The following is a 26,074-nucleotide window of genomic DNA, read 5'->3' as shown; positions in this document are numbered from 1 at the left end:
AAACTTTAAAAAAATATAGAGCAATCTTTTCGCGTAGATTCGTTGTACATGCTAAAATAATTTCCGTCTCACTAAGACAACAACTATTTTTGTCAAATTGTTTTACTCATGTCTCTGGTTCGAATCCCGACGGGGAGCATGTTGAATGGGGTTCCAGTCCTTACTTGATTGTGTAGGTTTTCCCTGGAATAATGTATGTTTTGTTATTTTTAATCTTTATAAGTTGTGAAAGTGTTTCAGATAAATAAATCATTTACAATGAAATTAATGAATTTATTTACAATGAAATTGATAAATTGTTCATTTGCATTGAAATTATTTTTTTGTGAATAATGTGTGTTATTGAAATGCCATTGTAATCTATTTATGTTGCTCTTTTGCAGGCGGGCATCCGTGCTTGAACCATTATTAACAAGAATGCATGATTTCCTTTCTAATCTTTTGTAAAATGGAAACGTGGATTTGTTTTTAATTCAATTTTATAAGCGTGTATGATGATTTAAAATGTGGGACTATGTTTACATTTTTTTTTTCATCCCTTGCTTTTTCCTTGTGCTTTTTGCCTCTGTCTAGCTCTCTATAAATTATTAATGTGTTCCACTTGACTTCTTATGTTACACTTAAAGTATATACCATGTTTGTTGTGTTGTCATTTAGCCTTTAAAGATTACTCTGCTATGGTTGCAACTTTAGGTCACTAATCGTTTATGTTTTTGGTTCATAACAGTTATCTATTTATATTTATATATACATGTATGGTTCAAATAAGTTTATATTCCCTTTTCTGTAATTGGTTGTTGGTTTTGACAATAAATAACTAAATAAAATAAAAAAATAAAAAAAAATATATATACCTAAATAAATAAATAATAATTAGCCAATTAAATGTTATCCAAGGCAATAATCACAAATTTAAAATCCGTTTTCAATTGTTTTTATTGCAGCTTCATCCTGTACCATCAGCTCTTTACCCCAACGTCAATTAAGTCCACGTCATTTCTCCAACGTCTCCTCATCCCGTCCTCCTTCCTCTTCAACCTCATCCTCATCCCAGCCCAACGGATCGATCCCGAGGGCTAAGACGGCCCGAAGACGTACATTAAAGAAGAGGATCAGTGTTGAAGATGGACCATATTCAGGTGGTAGTAAGGGAAGTGGGTCCGCTGAGACAAATGGTCGGACAAAATCATCCGGTAAAAGTTAGATGTTTTGGTTTTGAAATTTCGATTTTTAATTTGATTATTTGCTAACAATTCCAAGTAAGTGTAGTATTGTCTTTTATTTTGAAGGGAACACTTTTTAACATTTTTGCCAAACTAAGTTTCGGATGCTGCAGGAAGAAATTGCTCCTATTTCCAAGTTTGTCTTGTATTTTGAGGGTAAAACTTTCACAATATTTTGCCAAATTAATTTGGGGATTGTTGGAGATTTTGTGAAGCATTATAAATTAAGTTTATTGGTGACATTTATATCTTCTTATTTAAACTTTCTTGAAGTTGTGTTTATTAGGAGATTTTGTGAAGAATTGTAAATTAAGTTTATTGGTGACATTTATATCTTCTTATTTAAACTTTCTTAAAGTTGTGTTTGTTAGGATATATGGGTTGTCCTTAGATTATCTGTATCTTTATATTGTACTCTTATATCATATTTAATTTTCAAGTTATACTTTTCAAAGTTTTTGCCAAACTGCTTTGTTGATTGTTTTGGGTTCATACATCTATTTACATCCACAGTCCCCTATTGACCCCCTTGCATGCGCATCACACGCAGCGACCAATGCCACGCTCACCATGTTGGTGGGCAGTTAGGCTTACGTGTATTAACGCCGCGTCGCCTAAAATGCACACTTTACTGCATAACGCGCAGCATAGAGTTATATATGAAAACGCACAGTGAAATTGCCCACCAGTATGGCACATTCAAGATTTTTCTGCTGGTGAGTCACTGTCACTTTCGGTACAGAAAAAACAAAAAAAGTTCACAGATTTACAAATAACCTACAGGGTTTACAGAGGGTAATGGTGAAAGACTTCTCTTGAAATATTATTCCATGAAATGCTTTACTTTTTGAGAAAACATTAAAACAATTATCAATTCTCGATATCGAGAATTACAGATTTATTTTAAACAAGGGGGGATTTTCCCGTTATTTTCTCCTGACTTCGATGACCGATTGAGCCTAAATTTTCACAGGTTTGTTATTTTATATATTCGTTGTGATACACGAAGTGTGGGCCTTTGGACAATACTGTTTACTGAAAGTGTCCAATGGCTTTAAGCTTTCTTCTCCATGAATGAGGTTGAACTATTGCCAAATAATTTATCTTGATTTCTTTTAATGTCTTATTTCTTGCCAAGTGAACAATTAAATCTCATGCAAAATGCGCCAAATGCAACAAAGGAATAAATGCTCTCTCCAGCAAGTCACAAACTTTTGTACACATAGAGAAAATTTCTAATTTTTTATCTCCTGAACACGATCCATTCCACAAAATATCAATGCCCAGATTTATAAAATGACCAATTGCACATAAATGCAACCTTGAGGTGTGAACTGTATGCGTGTCTTAGTTCAAAATAACTTTGTGCCTAGTTACTATTGATGGCCAGTAGATTTAACTGTATACTTTATTTGGAGTTTATAAATCCTGGCGTTACTTATGTTTCATATTGCCATCTAATGTCTACAAAGATCCAGTAACTGTGGTCCAGTGGTTAGATAGACTGAACATCTGAGGCTGCACTTCGAGGCTTGTGAATTACACCAGAGAGTGGCCTTAAGCCTACATCAAGATCCTGACTGTTGCACAGTACGGATGTACCATTGATCTCGCACTCATTTCAAATCATCTAAACAAACTAACTAACTTTTTGGTCAATCGTACAACAGTTGCGACGTTGTTTTTGTATATTCAAAGAGCAACAAATATTTTATAAAGAAATTACCAGAAAGATTTTTGGGGGGTTTTTTGGACTGGAAAGATTGTCCTAGAGCATTTCAAATGCATGGAATTTTATATTTCTCTTGCCTCTCTGTCTGGTTTTCAAATTATTCAAATTATTCTTAAAGTTAAACTTTGTGAACTTTTTAAAGAATGCTGCAAAACAAAATACTTTGTAGTTTATATTAGGTTTTGGTGCAATGATAGCATAACAGCATTGACAATTTTATTTATTACTATATTCTACTGAACTGATACAGTTTCGACTTTTCAAAATATTTTTTTCTTCTCTTGTTTGGTGCTGTTGAGTCGTTTTAACAAAACTCTACTGTTTTCTCTGTTGGTGAAGATATTAACAATTTTACATCACTATTTGTCATAAGCCGTGTAAATAGAATATTTGAGACAATTTGGTAAAAACTTTACCAACACCAAGATTCAAGTCACTTACTTACACAGTGTGAAAAATAAAATCAGGAATTTATCCTATAACGTTTGAAGTATTCAACTTGTAGATAACTGTATAAAAGTGTTTGCCATTTAAAATGTGTGATTTAATTATTATATTACTAGATGATAGGGTTTGAAGTTTGAAGGATTTTAAATTGAATTTTGGCTATTGGATCACTACAATTAAAAAATAGAGCATTTGTTTTCAAGTGTAAATTATATTTTTTGGTGTTAAAATTGAGTTGAGAACTGAAATATATGTGAATGAGTAATTAGTTTTGTTTCAGCTTTTGAAGAATTGTTTGAGAACAAATAAATATTGAGAATAAAGTACTTTGAGTTTTGTTTAGAGCCGACATAGTTTTTATTTCAAATTCAAATTAATTAGGTGTTCGGGCCAACAGCCCGGAACACCTCTTATTTTTGTTCGGTTTTTTTTTTTTATTGATACTTCTTCTTCTTCTTCTTCTTCTTCTTCTTCTTCTTCTTCTTCTGTACGTCCCTTGTCCCCCTACAAAAACATCTTTTCAAACATCGTATGAACTTGAAACTTCACACATAGTTAGATATTTATTAGGAGAAGAAACCGTGTGAGTTACGTCATGATGACGTCATCAATTCTTGAGTTATGAATATTCAAAGTTTATTAATTCAAAAAATCATAACTTTTGATCTACATGAGGGATTTTTACAATCGAAACATCATCGGAATCGTCATTGAAAACTCCGTAAACGCCTCACAGACATGACCCCATTTTGATGTTGTCTTCCGGCTCAAAAGAGAGGTTGAAAATTTCAAAATTCACGTCTAAAGAACAACGTAAATCCCCATTGGTATGTGCATAAACATTGCACGTGTATTAGCGGTGCAGCAGAGCACGCTCCAGTGATCGTCCATTCTGCTTATTAGCGGCGATTGTCCGCTAAAAAAATCACACTTCCCAAGCACATATAAAGTTGAAACTTCACACATAGTTAGATATGTATAAGGAGAAGAAACCGTTTGAGTTATGTCACGATGACGTCATCAATTCTTGAGTTATGAATTTTCAAAGTTTATTATTTCAAAAAATCATAACTTTTGATCTACATGATGGGTTGTTACAATCGACACATCATCGGAAAGTTCGTTAAAAACTCCGTAAATGCCTCGTAGACGTGATCCCATTTTGAGCTCGTCTTCTGGTTCAAAATCGAGTTTGAAAGTTCACAATTTCTTGTATAAAGAACTACGAAATTTCCCCATTGGTTGTGCGTAACACTTGTGGCGTACACGTGTAGTGTATTAGGCATAATTTATTTGGTGGCATGCTGCCAAGTTTGTTGTACCCTGTGCCATAGCGCGATATGCATAGAGCTATATAGCTATGCAGAACGCTGCGAAAACGATTTCATTTCAATCTTCAGCGTCAAATTGTTCAAATGTTACCCTTCTGATGGCTTAGTGGTCAATGTGGAATTGAATACGAAGTTTCGCTGAGATGGCCACCTACTTCAGTGATTCATGGGACTTTTAATTATCTGAGAAAACAACAGTACAAAATGACGAACATTGGTCATGTTTTGGTTAAACACCGAGAAGAATAGAGACGTTACATCGATCGACCACTCCCCCCGGGTGAAGGGCGTTTTGGGCCCACGGAATTCACGTCAGTATTACGATATCTATTACTTCTTGAACTTAGCATAATCATCAATTGTTTTGATTATTTGTTAAAACAACTATCCAAGTTATTTTGAGTTAAATATTTTGAAGAAAAAAAATCTCTGAAATAACATAAGCCCTTTCAAACTTTCTCTAGTAGGAAAGGACGTTACGTAAACTAATCTATTTCTACCTCCATGCACAGACATGGATGTTACAATACAAAACATTCAAAGAAAACAGAATGGTTAAAGCATAAGGCCCAAGCAATTAGGAGTGGTCTTGCTAAATAAACTGCCGGATTAAACAAAACTTTAGTACAAACAAATCAATAAAACAATCCAGATTTTCATCTTCTTCTCTTCGTCCCTTGTCCTCGAACAAAAGCACACTTCCCAAACTCGCATGAACTTGAAACTTCGCACATAGTTAGATATGCATTAGGAGTGGAATAATGTGTTAGTTAGGTCATGATGACGTCATCAATTCTTGAGTAATAAAAATTCAAATTATTATTTCAAAAAATCATTATTTTTGATCCACGTTTTTTTTTTTTACTTTTTTTTTTTTTAAAATATTATCAATAGAGCGCGAAAAAGCTTCATGAAGAATAGTCTTCGTTCAAGGCGGTTAAAACATACATGCCCCTTACAGTCTTTTCTTCAGTCGTCAGTCAATATTTCCTAAGTTCATATTTCCTAAACTACATAAGCTATTTTGACAATCTGTACATCATATGAAAGGGCTTTACGTACTTGACAGAAATGGATATGTTGGTGAACTTTCGTTGACCTTTTGACCTGTTTAAACGGGAAGTGACTGTGAAATGATTTGAAAGGGCGTGGTTTATTGTCTTTTAGGTCGAAATAAACATCCTTTGATGCTTTACCATCACACCATACAAGTCTGGCAAAGGTCTGGTTTAAAACAAATATTACCGATGACGTCACCAAACATACACTTTTACTAGATGACGTAATCATGTGGTTTTGACAGTTTTTGTAATTTGAATCATTTATTACAAATCTTGAGAACAAAGCAAGGTGTAATATTTGTTTTTTAATCCAGGCTTTTACTCCCGGAAACCGAACACCTTGAGTTTGTTCACAAACTCTCAATCTCTAGTTCAATATGTTTCTCTTTTTAAAAATTTGTCAAAATATCTATCATTACAAATATTACTGGTCTTGAAAAATACTGTTGTAACCCGCTTGTAACTAGAGTTTTTACTTTATACCTGGAAACAACCCCCCCCCCCCATCCTCATCCTCATCTGATATTCTTATTTCCCGATTTGTCAAGAGAGATGGATCTTCAAGAACCTATTTCTAACATCTTAAAGATAGGATCATACTTTGGTAATAACACAAACAGAATGGGTGTATTTTTTTTATCCAAAAGCCTTTTTGTAAAGATGGTAATAAGCATCCTGAGAAATCATTTCATCTGAAATGCCATGTTGATTAGAAATCAATAAAAGTTTGACAAATTTGAATCTCCAAAACTCCCATGAAGGCGTGGAGTCTGTTAATGAATGCTGCAGCCAGAGATGCGGTTGGTGCCTGCTGTCACCTCGCTTAATGCATATGGGTTTCGAAGTTCTTTATAAACAATACCTCGACGGTGGTTTGCTGTTTTCTAAACCAGTACACTGTATTCTGCTGGGTATTCTGCTGAAACTTTTACACGTAACTTTTATTGTATATTTATTGACAGTTTTTCAATTACAAATTCAGCATTACTTTGACAAAAAAGAATCTATAACCCTAACTTTAAATTTTAGAAAAGTAAATATTAAAGGATTTGGGTACTTTTTCAAAATGTCCATAGATTTACATTAAACTTACAGGGTTTGAAGAAAATGATAGTGGAAAGCTTCCCTTTAAATATTACTTACTGAGGTGCCGAGTAAAAAAATGTCATGAAAATACGCTTGTAAATGATTAAAATAATTTTCGTCTCATGAGACAAAAATTATTTTCATGACATTGTTTTACTCATTTCCCAAAAACTACAGCACCTCAGCACGTAGTATTTTCAGGGAAGCTTTCTACTATCATTATCTTCAAACTCTGTAAGTTTATTGTAAATCTGTGGACATTGTGTTTTTTGTCCTACAAAAGTTACATACACCCTTTAAGGCATCATTGTCATTACATTTAAAATTAATGAGCCTTTAAATTTACATTTAAACTCTGTCATTTGAATAAGAGAGTTCTTCAGCTCAAATGCTTGTGTTTGTACAGGGCCCAATTTCATAAAGCCCAGGAAAGAATTGCTTAACAGAAACAGGTCACCAGCCAAAATTACATTAAGTTTGCATTGTTGAGGCTGGTGTGCTTGACTCAATTTTTGCTCAGCAAAGAAACAGGTCAAGCATTTTTTCTGCTTAACAGCTTGATGAAATCAGGCCCAGGGGGTAATTTCACCACGAGTTAGCCTTAGTCCTAGGCGATATTAAAAACGTACGGCTGGTCCTATCGTCCTAAGTCGAAATAAGACTAGTCTTAACTCTTTGTGAAAACTAACCTTGGTCATACACCTAATATAAAAAAACAGTAAAATATTTCAAGTACTTGTTGTTTATCATGACTTTTCACTCCGTACAGTCCCATTAGAACCAGAGTTCTGACTGTCACTAGTTTCTTGCGTTCCATTATGCCGAGCCCTCCATTGTTTGACAAGTTTACGGACCGGTTCCACGATGGCATTTGGATTACGGTACAGCATGTGATGATCAGCGCCGTTGATCAGAATATGCTTAGCGTCCTTGTGTGCTTTGGACATCAGATTCTGTTGGGCTTTGGCCCATACCTGCACAAAGGATTCAAAAATTGATTTTTGAAAAAAGGTTGATCTATGTTAAATTATCATTGATTTGTCAAAATAAAGATGGCGGTATAACAATGATATTTAGTGGCTTCTTACATATATCCATCACTCAGGGACTATGAGACCTACATGTATTCCCTTTTACATAGCACCATGTAATGGTTTGAAAGGTGCTGTGGCACAATATGCTGCCAATCAAACCAGGAACACCAGGGGCGTACCCTTCTCTTTTCGATAAGTGCACCAGGTTCTTGTAATGAAACCAATGTAACCAAATTTACATGTTCCTTATAGAGGTGTCCCTAACCGAAGGGAAATTGCTGTGCTCCTTCAAGAGATGAAGTTCAAGTTTTACATGTACTACCTGGGTTCTTTCACATGCACTACCAATCCTAGTGCATTGGACCTATGGCTTAATGTCCCACCCAAAGGACAAAGCAATTACAGTTAAGTATCTTGCTTAAAGGACACAGGTGCCCTGACTGGGACTCGCACCCACACTCTGCTGATCAGAAGCACCAATCTACATAAATATTTAGTCAGTAGTCCACCATATTACCACTCTACTAATAAAAATAGCACACAAATATAGCATAATGCATGGTGCTGAACAGAGTGACGGTATGGCAGCCAAGTGGCCTCATGTCTATTGTTTTACCTTATTAAGAGAGCTTGGCAGTTGCTCGTCGTAGTAATTTCCAGTAATAACTGTCACTGATACAGACTTCGGGAATGGCTTCACTAGGAAGGCAGTTCTGATGAAACAAAAGGGAAATAAAGGTGTTGACTTTTATCGAGGTTTGACACAATTGTACGATAAGCAATTTTTATTTATTAATTTCAACAATTACGGTTGTGAAGCCAAGGGTTCTCAGAAAAGCGAACTTAATCACTGTACTAACCATAGAGTTATATATAAGAACTAGAGGGCGCACTGGTGATGCTGCTTGCACAAACGCGACAGGACCAAAAGATGACAAGCGCGCCGTTCTGTACGCGCAGTGAATATGAAATACACGTTTGAGGTTTTTTTTGTTGAACGCTCACGCGATGCTGTTTTGTCAACTTAGAAAATGGCTGCCTGCGCACACTATAGGCCAGTGCGCCATCTAGTTCTTATATATAACTCTATGGTACTAACCAAGAACCCCATGGAGAGAAGACAAGGAAGTTTCGTTTTCTAGAAATGGGAGGAAAACCCCAGAGAATTATTCCAAGAAAAATCCATGCAATCAGTTGGGGACTGAAAACCCAATCCGCATAGTACCCCAGACGGGATTTGAACCAGGGTCCAAGAGGTGAAAGGCCAGGAAAGATACCACTACAGCAACCTGACCACCCAAAGACCAGAATCACTAACCTTAATTGAGCTAAACTCTGATTGATGAAATAATGCTCATCAACAACTGAACTCAGATGACGCGGCTGACACAGTAAATATTTCTGTAAACAAAATAAAGAATAACAACATTAAACACTTTATATTTGGTTTGCGGTAGCACTGTGTGTGTATCTACTTGCAAAGTAGATTATGTTATTTTATGAACTTGTCTTGCTTTATATTCTACTACCACGGAGTAGATTTTCAGAATTTGAAAGAATTGTCAGTTCTGAAAAGAACTGTCCTGCTTTTTAAGTACTACCTGGGCGGAAGGTAGGAAAGTGGCCAAAACTACTACTTTAGCTTTAGTGGGTCGAGGGGACTTCTCGTTGTAAAAGTGTTTCCAAAACACAGAAATACAAAGTTGCATGCCCTTAAGGTGATCCCTCTGCTGCCGCTTCCGGGTTGTAACGTAAAGTTGGGAGTGATCCATGGCTTTACAGCAGTTACAGGTTGTATGGCTTCTGATTGGCACCCCAAACAAAGGAAAAGGGAGACCGCCAATATTATAGCTAGATAGCTCAGTTGGTAGTGCACAAGCACATTAATATGGAAGTCACAGGTTTGAGTCCCACTCTAGTCAATTTGTCGTCGTTTACAAATTGTACAAATGTTGAATCAAATGAAAATATCTCACCTGTCTCATGACTACAGTGTCTGGTATAACGTTGCCTGTGATTGGCTGTTCCATGAGACCTAACAATAAGGCAATGCGTGATAGACCAATCGCAGCAGAGAGCTGAAGAGACTGGAAGGAAGGCAGTAGGTGCTCAAACCTAATACATGTAGGTGGAAAAGTGTCAACATTTTTGAAAACACAAACTTGCTGAGGTGCTGTAGTTTGTAGAAAAATTAGTAAAACAATTTAGCAAAAAAAATTTACGCCTCGGTGAGATGTAAGCAACTCTCCTGAAAACAAAGCTCTGTGATTTTTACTTTTTCCCCTCAAAAACTTGATGACATAAAGCTGAAACTTCTACAGTTAAGATAAATAACATACATTGTCATTTACAGTAAGTAAGTGACCATGACATGGCCAAAAACTTGATCTACAAAAGGTATCAAACCTTTTCAACAGAGTTTTCAAGTCCATGTTTATTTAAACAATTGAAATCTGTTTACTCTCATGATTGCCATCAGGTGTGATTCCTTCTCAATTTCTCTATACACAAAAGCTCTCGTAAAAACTAGCTAATTGGTAGTGACCTACAAGAAAGACTTGATTTGAATCTATACTTACCAAAAGTTACTCCATATTCCATTGTCCATCTCAAAGATACCTTCAGCAAGGGGATCGATTAGTACCAGGTCGGAAACAACGCTGTATCAAAGAAAAATTCAATTCAGTTAATTGAAAGGTTAATAGAGAGTTTGTCAAATTTCGCAAAACCCGTGCAAACACCTTTGGCATTTAATAACACATCTCCGAAAATGTATGTATAGTTGGCAAAGGTTGGACCTCGAAAGACATAGGTTTAGAGGACGAAAATACAAGTCAAAATCTTTTAAGATTTACTTCGGCTTAATGATAGGTAAACATTCTAAACTATTTATCTTTCCTCGAGCCCTGTTTTGTTATTATTAGTATTATTATTATTATTAAGCATTTTGGTATGCTATTCATGGTAAAACCATATCACAGCGTTTAAAAAGAGCAATCAGAAGTTCACTAGAAGTTCATATATCTGGACAGATTTTGGTTCTGGATAAGGACTGTCTGTAACTCTTGTTGTGTCCAAAGATTATTTAACCCTGAACTGGCAAGATGGGGAACTCATGCTGAAAACCATGAAAACCATGGACGCCATTTCAGTAAGCAACTCTTTTGATGTAACAATAGTCCTTGTTTCCATCTTAGACTTACCGCTCATACATCTGAGTGAAGAACCTTGCATTGATGGACCCCAATTCAGACCCCACCATAATAAATGGTTGAGGCTGATCACTGCTTACTTGTAGTAGGTGATACAGGTCCTCAACCATTCTAAAACAGGGGAGGTTAAAAAATAACAATGAAAAAGAAATAGTAAACTAAATGTTTATAACAAGTATATAATGTTCTGAGCAAGCAGAGGTTATTGAAAAAAATACATTCAAAGTTTCAATTTACTTTATTCCAACATTATTTCCCCTGTTCACATGGTCATCTATTTCATTCCTTAAACCATCTCAGCTCCCTAGGGAGTATACAGCACAGGCTGCCAAATATGTAACACTCCAAGCTAAATCAATCACAAGACCCATCTCTGCCCTCACAGGTACCCAAAAGCGCAGCTTTACTTAAAGATACTCATGATAAAAAAAACCCGGAAACACTCAAATCGAAACCCTTTATGGTTAACTTGCCTTTCCACAGTACTAGCTTGTCCTCTCTCTTCATTCACAACGCTGTAGGATTCTGAAGTAAAATTCTTGACAAATCAAAGAACAAAATCAGTTAAATCCTAACCATAATTACTTTCATTGTTGTCGGGTCAAAATGCAAGTGATCCCCCACCCCTAAAAAAAGAGCAAGTATGTTTTACATAAACTGCTTACAGTTAGACATGTCACAAGATCAAAAAGAATGCAAGGGGACCAGTTTATCTTTGATTTGATGCCTCTTTTGTGGGTTACCTGACCTGAGTGTGTGCGAAGATTTTATCAGCCACAGGGCTAATTAAAATGTGCCATAAATGACAAAATTTAATCAACCTGTAACAGGGGTTATGAGCAGGCAGTGTGTGCGAGTAAATAATTTGGTGCGGCGGGATCAATTACCCCTACAAACAAGACTGGATCATTTCATGTTTATTATCTTACCACAGGTGTCCTCTCACTGAAGCCCAGACCAGCTCTATCATAAGAACAAACCTGTACATAGAAAAATATAATTCATCAATGTACCAAATTTCACTCTCTTTACCCCTCTCTTCTCAAGTAAGAATACTAATCATCTAGTTGTGGGACTGAGCTTCAAAATAAACGTTACTAGAAAAAGATAGCTCTTAAATTTAGGGTCATAGGGTGCGTTCAGACACGGTACTAAATCTGGTTTAACTCATGGTTCAACTCGATCGAGTTCAACTCAGTGTGTCTGAACGGATCTAAAGTTAGTCCGAATTGAGTTCAACCCACAAAAGATAAACCGTCCAGGGAGGGGGTTTATCTTTAGACCACTTCGGGTTTATCTTTTAACACTGTGTGTGGACAGAATAAAAAAGACCACATCCGGTTTAACTCACAACAGGCGACCCATTGACCTCCGTAATCATTACGTAAACACACGGTGACTACCAATGAACAGGACAATAAACAGGATGTTAGAGTAACGGGGTCGCCTTTTCTTTGACCTCTTAAAACCCAAGATAAACCGGATCGGGTTTAACTCAGTGCTGTCTGAACGCAAAGGGGTTTTAATTTTACGATCACCCCCTGCTGCTCGTAAAAGTTAAACCGGTTCGGGTCTAACTTAGTACGTTGTCTGAACATACCCATAGATTGGTAAATAAGTTACTCCAAAAAAAATGATGACCATACAAACCTACTTGGTGAGAGGCACTGCAGCTGTTGGCAGTATAAACTATCTTGAAAGAGGATTCCCTTCAAAGTAATATGGTTTGGATAATTTTTCACCCCAAAACATTTTAATCTCAGAAAAGATTCATCCATGAATCGTTTGTCAGATTTCTGAGGATTGGTGACCCTTCCTTGTCACACCTCGCTGAACGTGGATGGATGTGAAGTTCTTGTGAAATTGCTGTGACAGTTGTTTTGTTTTTTTATCTCAGCAAAGAGGCACTGCATTCAGTACAACTTTCACATGAGACTTGCATGGTATCTTTCTTGATAATTAACGAGCATTTTGTGGGCAAAAGGCACTCTATGACTCTACCTTTCAATGTAAAAGTTTCAAGGGCATCGAGTTTAACAATATTGCGTAAAACAGTTTGTTAAAAGGAATGGAGGTCTACTTTCTCTACTTACTCGAGTAAATTTAGCGATCCTTGGCTGAATTAAACACCAAGCATCGGACGTCATACCAGTTGGTGCATCAAGAACAACTAAATACACAAAGATGGACTAATTATGTTCAGATACTAATAGTTTACATTGGACACTAACTAAATCAGTAAGCCTGGGTTTGGGGGTTTTACTTTAATTTTATGAGATATCGCCCAACGCCCAAGGCCGGGTGGCCACTTCAAGGTGAGGGCTATACTTAACTGATTTGGGCTGTTGACCCTGGAGTGCGTTTTGGCGACCCCAACCAAAAACTGTTTCGGTTGTTGATCGTTGGTTCTGCTGTTCAGACTGAACGATAACCGAGTTGTGAGCTCGGTTACCGTTTTGGTTATGACGTCAGAAACAGTTTTTGGTTGGGATTGTTAAAACGTACTCCTGGTTAACTGTCATCAGGGGCATTGTGCTCCTGGGGCTGTAACAGGGTTACACCCTTCACATTAGGAGCCTGGTTGGTAGAAGCAGAATACACTACCTTCCCAACTTTTTACGAAGCCGTTATGGTTAAGTGCCTTGCTCAAGGACAACAGTGTCAAGACCAGGATTTGACCGACAGTAGTTCAAGGAGTAGGTTGTTACTATCTTGGCATTTATATTCCCTTGTGGGAGCTCTACCAAGTGCCCTTGTTGAGGAAAGTCATCAAACAAACAAACCAACAAACAAAAACATTTGAGAAGCAACACTAAGAATTTTTACCAGTTGGTGAGCCTGTGCCAGTGCAGTGTAAAAGCATCTTGTGGTTCCATCCAACATCGTACAGTTCACCTGAAGAAAAACAATGGTACACATGTAATCAAAATGATGGCGTAATAGCTAATTTTTCTGAAACAACATCCTTGTAACAAATTGCTAATAGTCTAGAAGGAAATAACTAACAATTTTGTTGTTTTTGCCTTTTTTTTTTCTTCACAGATAGCCCCATTTTAGTCTGTACTGTTCACCAATTAAGCTGAACTGAACTGAACTAAAAAAATTAGGCCCTTAATTACTTTTTGTCTCTCTTTCCACCTTTGATTCTGTCATTTGTTTTTCCAAACTCATATGGATATACCGGCCCCCTTCTTTGTTGTTTTCATGCTTTACTTTTTTTCATAAGTTGCGATAACTGAACCCTCCATCCTCCCAAAGCTTGCAGAAGGAGGAGAGAGGGTTTTGATGATCAGAACTACTTTTCTGTATACTTTTTGCACCCTCTCTCTCTTCCATTACTGCTTTTGTTACACCAGTTTTATACATGTTTTGGTGTTGTGTTATCAATTGGCCTTCAAGAAAGATTCTGCTAGGGTCAAAATGTCAGACCATTAACTTTATTTAGCTAATTTAAAAACACCTCTGATAGACAAATGTTCTTTTACCTATAGCCCCCAATATCATATAGTTTACTAATGCTGACTAAATTGTCCATGAACAGTATAGTGAGTGGAATGAAATAATTGAATCAAGTGTATCATCGTTTGTAAACATTGCCCCCTAATAATTCCTATACATGAATGAAAGTGAAAGTACATTATTTTTACCTTGTGGTTTTAATTCAGCTGCTTCTCTGTACAATGATGCATGGTTGAGAATTGCAGGCAAGACCAATACTAGAACTACATACTTTCCAATGTGGAAACAGTTTGAGAAAAAACCACGCTGAGCAGTTTCTGAATCCTGAAAGAAAAGGGAAGTGGAAAAATAAGCATATACATGTACTTTAGTTGTAAAAAAAAAATCAATTTATTCCCTGTTTTTTATTCATAAGACTTAGCCTCACTTGTGTGGTCACCGTGGTATGGTGGTTATGCTGCATGGCTGGCAATTAGAAGGTTGTAGCTAGCGAGCCAACTTCACAATGACTAAAAGTATTGTATTGCTATTGTCGTCTAGTTAATAAATCACAAACTTTTATTTTAAATTTATAACAAAAGACTGTACCTAACCTAAGTAAAAACACAATTTTTGTACTTTTAAATTAATTTTGTTTTTCAAATACATAAGGTCAACAACTAATTGATATAATACACTTAAATGCAACAGTTTTCAAAAACACAATTTCCTTTACCCTTTCTTGTTTGGCCGCTTTCTTTGCGCTGCGCCTAGACTCCGGGTTTGGTGGTGTCTCGCTGGGCGCAGTCACCGCCGGTGATTCGGCACTATTGACGGTAGGCTCTGTCGCTGCAACTTTGTCCTTTGGATGTGTACTTCGCGGAGATTTTTGAGATTCTTTTCGTCGTTTTCTTGAACTACCCACGTCTCCCTTTTCATTTGTCATGTCGAGAAGCTAAAAATTGTTTTTAAGAGCGTAATTGCAGAGTAAACTTGACTCGATTTTATCGACTTATAATTTTGGGGGGACACGTTTCCTTGACCATTAAATAAATGAATAGCGCCCTCAATCGATGTATATGAGAGGAAAAAGACTAAACTCCATCCAATATAAGATGAAACCAACTTTGATCATAATTTTATTTCAGTTGTTTTATTGATCTTAATGAAGCAAGAAGTGGTGAAAAAAATAATATACCAACGAAACTAGAGGGTACAAGTAACGTTTTTCAAGCTAAAAAGGAAGAAATTTGAAAACTATTTTGATGGCACGGCAAAATCTGACAAATAAATCGACAAGTTTGCTTTACGGCATTGTGGGTAAAACTTCTTATGGTCCATGGGTTATAGATATTTTGTACTTCATGGTGAAAAGTCCACACTCGTCGCGGACCGAATGCAGCTAGAAGTCGTCAGCAGATATAATAACAAAACGTAAGTTTCACTTGTTTCACTCTAAATATTCACTCGACTTAATTTTGATTAAAAAGTTCTTTGGCAAAAACTATAATATATACAGACAGAGCACCAAACCAGGGTTTATAAGTACTTTTAATATTAATTAATTTATTCATGAAAGAATGATTATCCATTCCAATCCAAGAGAAGAATTAGAATGGGCAAGATGATTTTGGGAACCATGGGATACAAATTGGGGGATTGGTGGGGGGGGGGGGGTGCATAAATAAATGACATTTAAAAAATAAGTTTTAAGGAAAATTGATTTATCCCATGTGATCACACTTAAAGGAACACGTTGCCTTGGAATCGTTGGATCGGACGAGTTGGTCTATAAAAAGCGTTTGTAGCCGTTTTTTATAAAATGCATATGGTTGGAAAGATGTCCTAAAAGTAGAATACAATGATCCACACAAATTTGCCTCAAAATTGTATGGTTTTCCTTTTACTGTGCGAACTAACACGGTCGGCCATTTATGGGAGTCAAAAAAAAAAATTTGACTCCCATAAATGGCCGACCGTGTTAGTCGACGAGGTAAAAGGAAAACCGTGCAATTTAGAGGCATGTATGTTTGGATCATTGTATTCTACTTTCACAACATCTTTCTACCCATAGGCATATATGCATTTTATAACAAACGGTTATATACGATGTTTAAAGACCAACTCGACCGATCCAAGGCAATGTGTTCCTTTAATCTGATCGCCATCTTTTCTTTTGCCATTGCCTGTAGATTTGTTGTACATCTTGAGTTTGAAGATGCCACTCCCAGCTGCTCTAGCCGCAAGACTTAAGAAAAGAGGTCTGATTAAAGAAGACAACGCTTCACAAGGTGAGACATCTTGTCCCAGTCCCACTCTCCCTGGGACGAATGTACTTATTGGGCCGCACAGCTGAACTGTATCTTCTCATCCTGTTCTGATCCCAAGGGTCTAAGAGAACTCTGTGTTTTTTAACAAAGTAATTGCTAGAGATTATGACCGGGGTACCATTAGCAGCAATGGTAACTGTTGGGATTCTAGCTGGTAACCTATTTTTACTGAGCAAATATTTTTGTGCTCAGCAAGTTTTTGTGCTTACAGGCTTTATGAAATTTGGCCTAGATTCCCGCTTCTGTTTCTCTCTGGCATCATTTGATCCTATCTTTAATTTCACAAACATCTAGATCCACATGAGGAAATCATAGCTGTTGACTACTCTGATGACACGCCCGTACAACAAACAGCGCCCTCTACTGAGGATGTAGTGGTTGCGCCAGCAGCGGGCGAGACACTCCCCTCGGGATGGTTCAAGGTCAAAGATCACATCAGGCAAGTGTCTTCAAATCAGTTGATTTGGTTTATTTTGATTTGATTTGAATCGGTTTGTTAGGAAACATTTCATCACTGCCAAAGGCTGACTTGCGAATTTGTTTACAATTATTATGAAGAACTTTATAAACTAACAACATATATTTATTTTAGTTTTACCCACACTGATAGCACTGTATACTCATTACTTATCCTCGATGCGATTTCCATCTGTTACACAGCAATTACAATATCAAATTCTTAAAGGTTTTAATCCTATATACATATATATAAAAATAATAAAACTAACATGTGAAAATTTCATTTCATAGTCGCTTTTTTAGATATCGCCGAAAATCTGAATAAAAAATATCCATGCAAGAACCAAAATTCAAAGCTAAAATCCTGTTTTAAGAAATCATTTTGAATGCATCGCTACAAAGTCTATTAATTTTCTTTATCTCTCTCTCTCTTTGTTTTCAAACAGTGGTTATTACTATTATTGGGACTCGGACAAAGATTTGGTCTCCTGGCTCTCACCTAAAGGTAAGCAATTGTGGACAAATGTCAACTTAAAGGCACGGGGGTTGATTTCACACAGAGTTAAATTGCATGGATAGTCCTAAGTTAGGACGAGTAACTTGTCCTAACCCAAGATAAGACTAGTCCTAACTCTTTGTGAAATCCACCCCTGGCCACCTTGGGTAATTGTCAAAGACCAGTCTTCTCACTTGGTGTATCTCAACATATGCATAAAATAACAAACCTGTGAAAATTTTAGCTCAATGGGTCGTCGAAGTTGCGAGATAAGAATGAAAGAAAAAACACCCTTGTCACATGAAGTTGTGTGCTTTTAGATGGTTGATTTCGAGACCGCAAATTCTAAATCTGAGGTCTCAAAATCAAATTCATAAAAAATTACATCCTTCTCGAAAACTACATTACTTCATTGACTCACTGTATGCATTGTCAATTTCTCAGATCCTAAGGCACAAGTAACACTATCAGCCACGAAGCTGAAAGAACTCCAAGAACGTAAAGCCAAGATGCAAGCTCAACCGCAACCACTTCCGCCAGGAACTGAAACAAGAAACCAAGTAGAGAGACATGGTGCACCATCGGTAAGCTAGTTTACCCCTAGCCCTATATAGGACTCTTTCTCTGTACACAGGAACAGAGTCCTAACTATTGAGGCCCGTTTCTGGGGCGGAAAAATTTCACAGCTTCATAACTTAAATCTTACCTGCAACAATCCACTAATTTCAACAGATTCACATTCCATGGCGGCATACATTTTTCTGCGGTGGGTTTTGGTCCTCATGTTTTCCTCACAAATCCGTCATTTTCGTGAAATAATGCAGCTTCCAACGTTAAAAAATTCCCGTTTCGATCGTTTTCTCACAGTGTTGTCTGTTGTCGTGCGTACGCGTATACATTCGCGTGCAAGACGCACGATGCAAGCTTAGACGCATGAATTCTTGGTCACCGTATCTTGACTGCACAGCGTTAACAACACAATTCAAAATTTGCGCGTCGTGCGTCTTGCGTACACACGGCAGACTGTGAGAGTACAAACAAAAATGGGAATTCCTTAACGTTGGGAGCTGCATTATTTCATGAAAATGACGGATTTGTGAAGAATATATGACGATCAAAACCCACCGCAGAAAAACATATGCTGCCATGGAATGTGAATCTGTTGAAATTGGTGCTTTCTTGCAGGTAAGATTTGAGTTATGAAGCTGTAAAAATTTTCCGCCCCAGAAATGTACCCTGATGTCCAGGACGTCACTGTAGTACAAAACGAAAGTGTAAGGCCGCCAGGGCTAGTTTACCCCCAATTCTTCTGCAGCACCCCAAAATCGTTGGTGTCTCTACACCTTAGCTACCCACTTTATACCCTCAGGATTAAGCTCCTTCCTCACCCCTCCTAAATAGTGGGCTAAGTGTCCCTACATCTTAGCCACCCACAGTACACCCCAGGTATTACCCCAGCTCCTTTCTCACCCCTTCTTAATAATTGGCTAAGACCCCCTACATCTTAGCCACCCACAGTACACCCCCGGTATTACCCCAGCTCCTTTCTCACCCCTTCTTAATAATTGGCTAAGACCCCCTACATCTTAGCCACCCACAGTACACCCCAGGTATAACCCCAGCTCCTTTCTCACCCCTTCTTAATAATTGGCTAAGACCCCCTACATCTGAGCCACCCACAGTACACCCCAGGTATTACCCCAGCTCCTTTCTCACCCCTTCTTAATAATTGGCTAAGACCCCCTACATCTTAGCCACCCACAGTACACCCCAGGTATAACCCCAGCTCCTTTCTCACCCCTTCTTAATAATTGGCTAAGACCCCCTACATCTTAGCCACCCAAAGTACACCCCAGGTATTACCCCAGCTCCTTTCTCACCCCTTCTTAATAATTGGCTAAGACCCCCTACATCTGAGCCACCCACAGTACACCCCAGGTATTACCCCAGCTCCTTTCTCACCCCTTCTTAATAATGGGCTAAGACCCCCTACATCTGAGCCACCCACAGTACACCCCAGGTATTACCCCAGCTCCTTTCTCACCCCTTCTTAATAATGGGCTAAGACCCCCTACATCTTAGCCACCCACAGTACACCCCAGGTATTACCCAAGCTCCTTTCTCACCCTTTCTTAATAATGGGCTAAGACCCCCTACATCTTAGCCACCCACAGTACACCCCAGGTATTACCCCAGCTCCTTTCTCACCCTTTCTTAATAATGGGCTAAGACCCCCTACATCTTAGCCACCCACAGTACACCCCAGGTATTACCCCAGCTCCTTTCTCACCCTTTCTTAATAATGGGCTAAGACCCCCTACATCTTAGCCACCCACAGTACACCCCAGGTATTACCCCAGCTCCTTTCTCACCCCTTCTTAAAGGGAGACATCGGCTCACCGTTTACGCAATTTAAGGGTGTAGAATCATAAATAATGTTTTTATAGAAGGTTGCTATAAAAAAATCATCAAAATGTCACGTATTTAGCGAAAAATTATTTTTAAAAATCAAAGCGGCCATATAACAAGCTTCCGTTACACGGGCTCTTTGAATGTGAATCTTACATTAGATTTTTCACCATTATTTACATTTTGTAGCGATAATTTGAATACATGATCTTTTTCGTCAATTATTCGTAAATAATTTTGTAAAAAAAAAGATTAAAATTTGGTTAAGTAAGTAACTTTTAAAAGGCTGAAAGTAAAACTAGCCCGGAAGGTCACGTGATTGTTTGTACCACTTTTTGGTTAAAACAAACACGCGACCTGCGCTTTTGTCTTAAAATGCTCAAAAACGGCTAAATTTGATGATTTCTTTTGAGGACTGATCTTCTCCATTTCTGGAAGACCGTTGAAGTCATATGTTAGTCTATTTTGTAGCCCAAATAGCCCAATTTGGCCGGTGTGTCCCTTTAATAATGGGCTAAGTGTCCCTACATCTTAGCCACCCACAGTATACCCCCGGTATTACCCCAGCTCCTTTCTCACCCCTTCTTAATAATGGGCTAAGTGTCCCTACATCTTAGCCACCCACAGTACACTCCCGGTATTACCCCCAAGCTCCTTTCTCACCCCTCCTAAATGATGGGCTAAGTGTCCCTACACCTTAAAACAGAGTCTTTCTTGAAAGTTAAATGAAAACAACTTTGCTGGGGTCGAAACAACACACCATCAGTAAGTTTTTTGCAACAGCCAATCATATGTTTCTCATTTTGTTACTTTCTTATCTCAGGCTTATTTTTATACACAAAGTTATACTAATCATTGAGTTAATTTATACCAATCAACAAGTAAATAAGATCAATCAATGATACTTAAAGAAATGTAATTGGCCTAAAGACCAGGGCACTACCGATAATACAAAAGGCATTGATACGGTTGTTGTAAAATGCGCTATACAATAAGTTGTTATTATTGTTAGTATTATTATTGTTTTGTCTTTTTTTGTGCTGATTGTGTAAAGAGGGGGTCTCCAGTCGACAAGAACTCCACTCGACAAGCTTGGCTTTTTGGTGACCTCCATCCACACACATTCTATTTGCAAGCTTTTGGAATTATATAATGTGTTAATACTATACTAATGTTTTGCATGAATGTGTGTGATGGATAACATAAAGAAGATACTTTATACAACACTAATATAAGAATTTGTTTTTCTTTAATCAGGTTGGTCCAATGAGGCCGGGTATTGAGTTACGTAAACAAACAGAGAGACATGAGAGACCATCTCCCTATCAGAGACCTCATAGAGAAGACAGAGGTAAGTAATAAGAATAATAATACTAACCAGTTTTTATATAGCGCTTTTCACGCTCGAGGGGTGTCTCAAAGCGCTTCCAACATTATTATCCCTGGTCACTGGGCCTTAAATCATTCCTTAAACCATCTCAGCTCCCTGGGGAGTAGACAGCCTGTGCGACAATTATATGTGCTACTCGGCTAAACCAATCACAAGAACCATCTCTGCCTTCACAGGTACCCATTTACCCCTGGGTGGAGAGAAGCAATTATAGTTAAGTGTCTTTCTCAGAGACACAAGTGTCACGACCTGGATTCGAACCCACACTCGGCTGAGCTTGAGTTCGGTGCTCTTATCCACTAGGCCACTCTGCCACGACACCCCACTTGATCTTCTGCTAGATCCCTTGAGTGGTTTATTAGGTTCCATCTTTACTCCTTGGAGTACTTGCCTTGCTATTTATTCTACTGGCACTGGTGTGGTCATCTTTACCTTACACCATTCCAACTCGTTGTAACCAAACTAAGGCTGGAATAATAGTCTGGTGCCATGCGCAATGAATGTTAGCATTCATTACTGTCATTGAAAACAGGGAACATGACCAAGATGGTGACAGCGTGATAAAGGTCTATACCAACTGTTCTGGGAGGGGGTCAGGTTGGCGCATTGATATCTTTGCTCACTTTCCACCTCTGGGACTCTGGTTTGAAACACTACGTGGATTGGGTTCTCAGTCCCGACCTTACTGCTTGGGTTTTCTGCCGAAAAGTTTTATGGATTTTTCCACCCACATCTAAAATTGAAACTGCCTTCCTTGTCTTCTCTGCATTGGGTTCTTGGCTAGTTTTTCTGAAGAATCTTTGGCTTCGCAACCAGAATTGATAAATGAAATTAATCTGTTCCATTACTTCATTATTCAGTTCCTTGAGCTTTTTTTTTTCTCCTCCATTTCAGATTCTCATCAAAGACAGAGGCGGAAGAAAGATGATGAGCTCGATCCGATGGATCCCAGCAGTTATTCCGACACTCCACGGTAAATAACCTTTGCTTTAGAGGCACTAGCCACCTTTGGTAATTGTCAAAGACCAGTATTCTCACCTTCTGTATCCCACCATATATCATAGCATAAAATAACAAATATGTAAATACTTGGGCTCAATTGAAGTAGCAAGAGAATAATAATGAAAGAAAAATAGCATTGCTGCACAAAATTTGTGCTTTCAGAAGCCTAAGAAATGATTCAGACCTGAATTCTTTTTTTGTTGGTAAGGTTCTTGTGAAAATTGTAACAGTTTTCTGCTGTTTTTTCAACAAGTAGACTTTGTATACAGCTGAAACTTTTACAGTTGACTTTGATTGTATATTTCTTGATATTTTTGCCTGTAAATCAGCATTACGTCAACAACAACAACAATCTATGAGGATGTGTGTTTGCTTGATCCAATGGATCAAACCAGTTTTTCAAACACTTCTTCTTCTTCTTTGCAGAGGTAACTGGTCCTCGGGTCTCCCTAAGACAAACGAAGCAAAGACTGGAGTAGACGTAACGGCAAATGGACCCCTATTTCAGATGAGACCTTACCCTAGTCCTGGTGCAGTCCTAAGAGCCAATGCTGGTAAATGAAACAGCCATTGTGAATTTGTTCTTTTTAATAATGTGCATAAAGACATTGTGATTGACTATTTCATGTGTGGTTCGGCTGGTAGCTTTTAATTGGCGCAAGAAACGGCAGTTGCAGTAACATCAGGATCGCTTCGTCATTTCATGTTCTTCATGACCGAGGCATTAATGGAATAGTTTTTAGACTGTTGAAATAAATCACCCAAAGCTTTTGGATGGAAGGGAATTATTATTTGTAACTTCAGAATAATTAGACCAGTCTGATGCAACCTAGTGTACGAACATCACCCGTTGAACATGTTTGTTCTTGATACGCACCGTGTCGCAGTTTCATGTCAGCGCATCATCTGGAGCCGGCATGCTGTTTCAATGGATTTTTCCTGATCTCAGGATTTTTTGTATCTGTATCTGTTCAGTACTGCACACAAAATCCACTATCATGATTTGAATTGTGCAGGCGCGTGGTGGCTAGTAGTGGATTAATAGTGTGCCCCCCGAATAAAGGTAGCATGTCATTTAATCTTCTCAAAACAGCCTTCATATTGTTTCTTAAAGAAGTAAAGCAGTCGCCAAAGGATTGGAGGAATAGTCCACATTGAGTACAAACCTGTAGTTTTGTCTTTGTAGTGATCCACAGAGTTTGTAAATCTTCTGAATTTTAACATGTGGGAGGTTTTGCATCTGGAATGCAGAGGATCCCCTGACAGCAAGCTACCGTTTCAGAAATCACTGAGATAATTTTGTTTACGTGAAACATTCGATTTAATTTTTTTTTCTTTGTTACATGACTGTTAAATGCTTAACAATTTGCTTTAACTCTCCTCTTTTAAAAATAAAATCAATTCATTACATGAGTACTGTAATGCCAAGTTTGTCTTTATTTTATAAATTAATTAATTTTATCTTGTGATATACGTTGAGTATTCTTGCAATACAATGTGCTGAATCAAAAGTTCCCTGTCTGTCCTCAAAAGTCCCTTGAGCTTGACTTCAAAAGTCCTATGTCCCTGTCTTCAAAGTCCCCTGTATCTGTTCTCAGAAGTCCCTTGCCACTAATGTTGCCATAGACTTGACTCAGTCCCAATCCTGTGCCAGCGCCACAGAAATTAATTGCCCCAACCTGTTCTGCTTGACAACTACATTTTTACGAAACAAGAGTGAGGGGGGAAATTGTTTGACCTTAAATTGAGGTTTTATCCGAACACTTTACTGGCCCAGTGTACATAACAAAGTTATACAACTGGCAAAAGAAAGATTGGCTTTTGTATGTATATCTATGCTATGATAATTACCCATTAAATATACAATACCGACCCAATATTTGCAAAAGCAAGGTATTCTTTTGCATCTTTGCTTCGGAGCCACTTTAAAGGCAGTGGACACTATTGGTAATTACTCAAAATAATTATTAGCATAAAACCTTTCTTGGTGATAAGTAATGGGGAGAGGTTGGTGGTATAAAACATTGCGAGAAACGGCTCCCTCTGAAGTGCCATAGTTTTGGAGAAAAAAGTAATTTTCCACGAGTTTGATTTCGAGACCTCAAGTTTAGAACCAGAGGTCTCGAAATCAACCATCTAAACGCCTCAACTTCGTGGGACAAGGGTGTTTTCTTTTTTGATTATTATCTCGCAACTTTGATGAGCGATTGAGCTCAAATTTTCACATGTTTGTTATTTTATGCATATGTTGAGATACACCAACTGTGAAGGCTAGTCTTTGACAATTACCAATAGTGTCCACTGCCTTTAAATTGTCAGTACTCTTTCAATGTTCAATTCTCCTTTTCACAGGTGAAATTCAGAGTACATACTGTTGTACAATACTGACCCAATGTATGTCCCAATAAGCAAGATAATTGTTTGCATATTTGCTGTTACATTATGTAGGAGAAATGAACTACTGCAAATTGTCTACACTCTTTGAATGCTCGATTCTCCTTTGAGATGTTTTGGCCACAGGTGAAATACTTATTCAAAATGTAGGAGTTAATAAGCCTGTCTAAAAATACATGCGATTTCGCCAGTACTACCATGATCCCCCTCTCAAATAATATCAGTTACTTATTCAGTCTGTAATCATTACCTGCAGCATCTGAAAGATGTCCCAAGATGTTTATCAGTATTGACATGATGAACTCACACAGCAGTTATTTATTCAATAGAACACCGCTGTATTGCCGCTTCTACTCCCCCTTAACTTCCATTAATAAAAACCCAGGTTCAATTTAATTTTATTAGATTTGAATGGGAAATATTATAGCTTAAGAATTCCTGGAGCCTTCAAAGCCTATTATTTTTAAATCCTTCTGAGACTGTACTAGGAAGGCCATGGTCATCTTATGGAAATAAGATGTACCGCTACGTATATGGATGAGTAAATTCCTACGCCTCCAGGTTTTTAGGAAAACTAAAAAATATAGTTAATGGTTTTGGGGAGAGTACTCTTCCAATTCTTTAGGTTTTGTCATGTTTTTGGAAGACTGATTTATTGAAGATTACTGTTTTAACTTGGATTTTACACTCATTCCAATCCACTAGGTTTTGTCATTTCTGACAGACTGCTTTTACAGGTTTAGTTTGTTTCTGGAAAAGTACGTTCATTTCAGTCCTCTGGGTTTTGTCATGTTTAAGGAAGACTTGGTAGACTACTGGTTTAGTAATGTTTCTGGGAGAGTACATTCATTTAAATCTTCTAGGTTTAGAAGATAAGTAATGTTTCTGCATGGAAGACAAGACTGAGTCTTCCATGCTGAAACACTAATCTTCTAAACCTAATTCTTAGGTTTAGTAATGTTTCTGCATGGAAGACTGATGAGTCTTCCAACTGTATTCTTAGGCTTAGCAATGTTTGTGAAAGTGCACA

General features: G+C 37.7%; 3 protein-coding genes across 5 annotated transcripts in view; 2 read left to right on the top strand and 1 right to left on the bottom strand.

The window, feature by feature from the left end:
• The window catches only part of LOC139952231 (uncharacterized), a 76,420-nt gene extending 72,847 nt beyond the window's left edge, over positions 1-3,573 (top strand). For all 3 annotated transcript variants that reach the window (XM_071951307.1, XM_071951316.1, XM_071951299.1), the window contains exon 63: positions 945-3,573. In XM_071951307.1, coding sequence (XP_071807408.1) covers positions 945-1,204 — 260 coding nt within the window. In that variant the 3' untranslated portion in view covers positions 1,205-3,573. The remainder of the gene's footprint in view (positions 1-944) is intronic.
• Positions 3,574-3,857: 284 nt separating this feature from the next.
• Positions 3,858-15,597, bottom strand: LOC139952249 (uncharacterized). The gene is made up of 12 exons (XM_071951327.1): positions 15,301-15,597; positions 14,774-14,909; positions 13,953-14,021; positions 13,220-13,296; positions 12,056-12,106; positions 11,600-11,664; positions 11,118-11,237; positions 10,494-10,574; positions 9,891-10,029; positions 9,233-9,315; positions 8,531-8,627; positions 3,858-7,854 (listed from the first exon to the last, which is right to left on the bottom strand). The coding sequence occupies exons 1-12, from the start codon at positions 15,508-15,510 to the stop codon at positions 7,627-7,629; spliced, it is 1,356 nt and encodes a 451-aa protein (XP_071807428.1). The 5' UTR covers positions 15,511-15,597; the 3' UTR covers positions 3,858-7,626.
• A 98-nt stretch (positions 15,598-15,695) lies between these two features.
• On the top strand, positions 15,696-23,972 carry LOC139954160 (polyglutamine-binding protein 1-like). The gene is made up of 8 exons (XM_071953857.1): positions 15,696-15,998; positions 16,757-16,855; positions 17,189-17,333; positions 17,800-17,858; positions 18,294-18,433; positions 21,516-21,609; positions 22,543-22,621; positions 23,077-23,972. The coding sequence occupies exons 2-8, from the start codon at positions 16,783-16,785 to the stop codon at positions 23,210-23,212; spliced, it is 726 nt and encodes a 241-aa protein (XP_071809958.1). The 5' UTR covers positions 15,696-15,998; positions 16,757-16,782; the 3' UTR covers positions 23,213-23,972.
• Positions 23,973-26,074: the final 2,102 nt, after the last annotated feature.

Source organism: Asterias amurensis, chromosome 2, assembly GCF_032118995.1.
Source record: "Asterias amurensis chromosome 2, ASM3211899v1".
In the NCBI taxonomy this organism is placed as follows: Eukaryota; Metazoa; Echinodermata; class Asteroidea; order Forcipulatida; family Asteriidae; genus Asterias; species Asterias amurensis.
The sequence above is the reverse complement of the archived record's forward strand: the minus strand, read 5'-3'. Positions and strand labels throughout refer to the sequence as shown.

Excerpts from the sequence above, each read along its gene's own strand:
- LOC139952249 (XM_071951327.1), bottom strand. The coding sequence starts at position 15,510 with ATGACAAATGAAAAGGGAGACGTGGGTAGTTCAAGAAAACGACGAAAA. Across the intron at positions 11,238-11,599 it reads CAAGCTAGTACTGTGGAAAG|AATGGTTGAGGACCTGTATC; the intron begins GCAAGTTAACCA and ends CCCCTGTTTTAG. Across the intron at positions 10,575-11,117 it reads TTCACTCAGATGTATGAGCG|CGTTGTTTCCGACCTGGTAC; the intron begins GTAAGTCTAAGA and ends TCTTTGATACAG.
- LOC139954160 (XM_071953857.1), top strand. The coding sequence starts at position 16,783 with ATGCCACTCCCAGCTGCTCTAGCCGCAAGACTTAAGAAAAGAGGTCTG. Across the intron at positions 16,856-17,188 it reads AGAAGACAACGCTTCACAAG|ATCCACATGAGGAAATCATA; the intron begins GTGAGACATCTT and ends ACAAACATCTAG. Across the intron at positions 22,622-23,076 it reads AGTTATTCCGACACTCCACG|AGGTAACTGGTCCTCGGGTC; the intron begins GTAAATAACCTT and ends TCTTCTTTGCAG.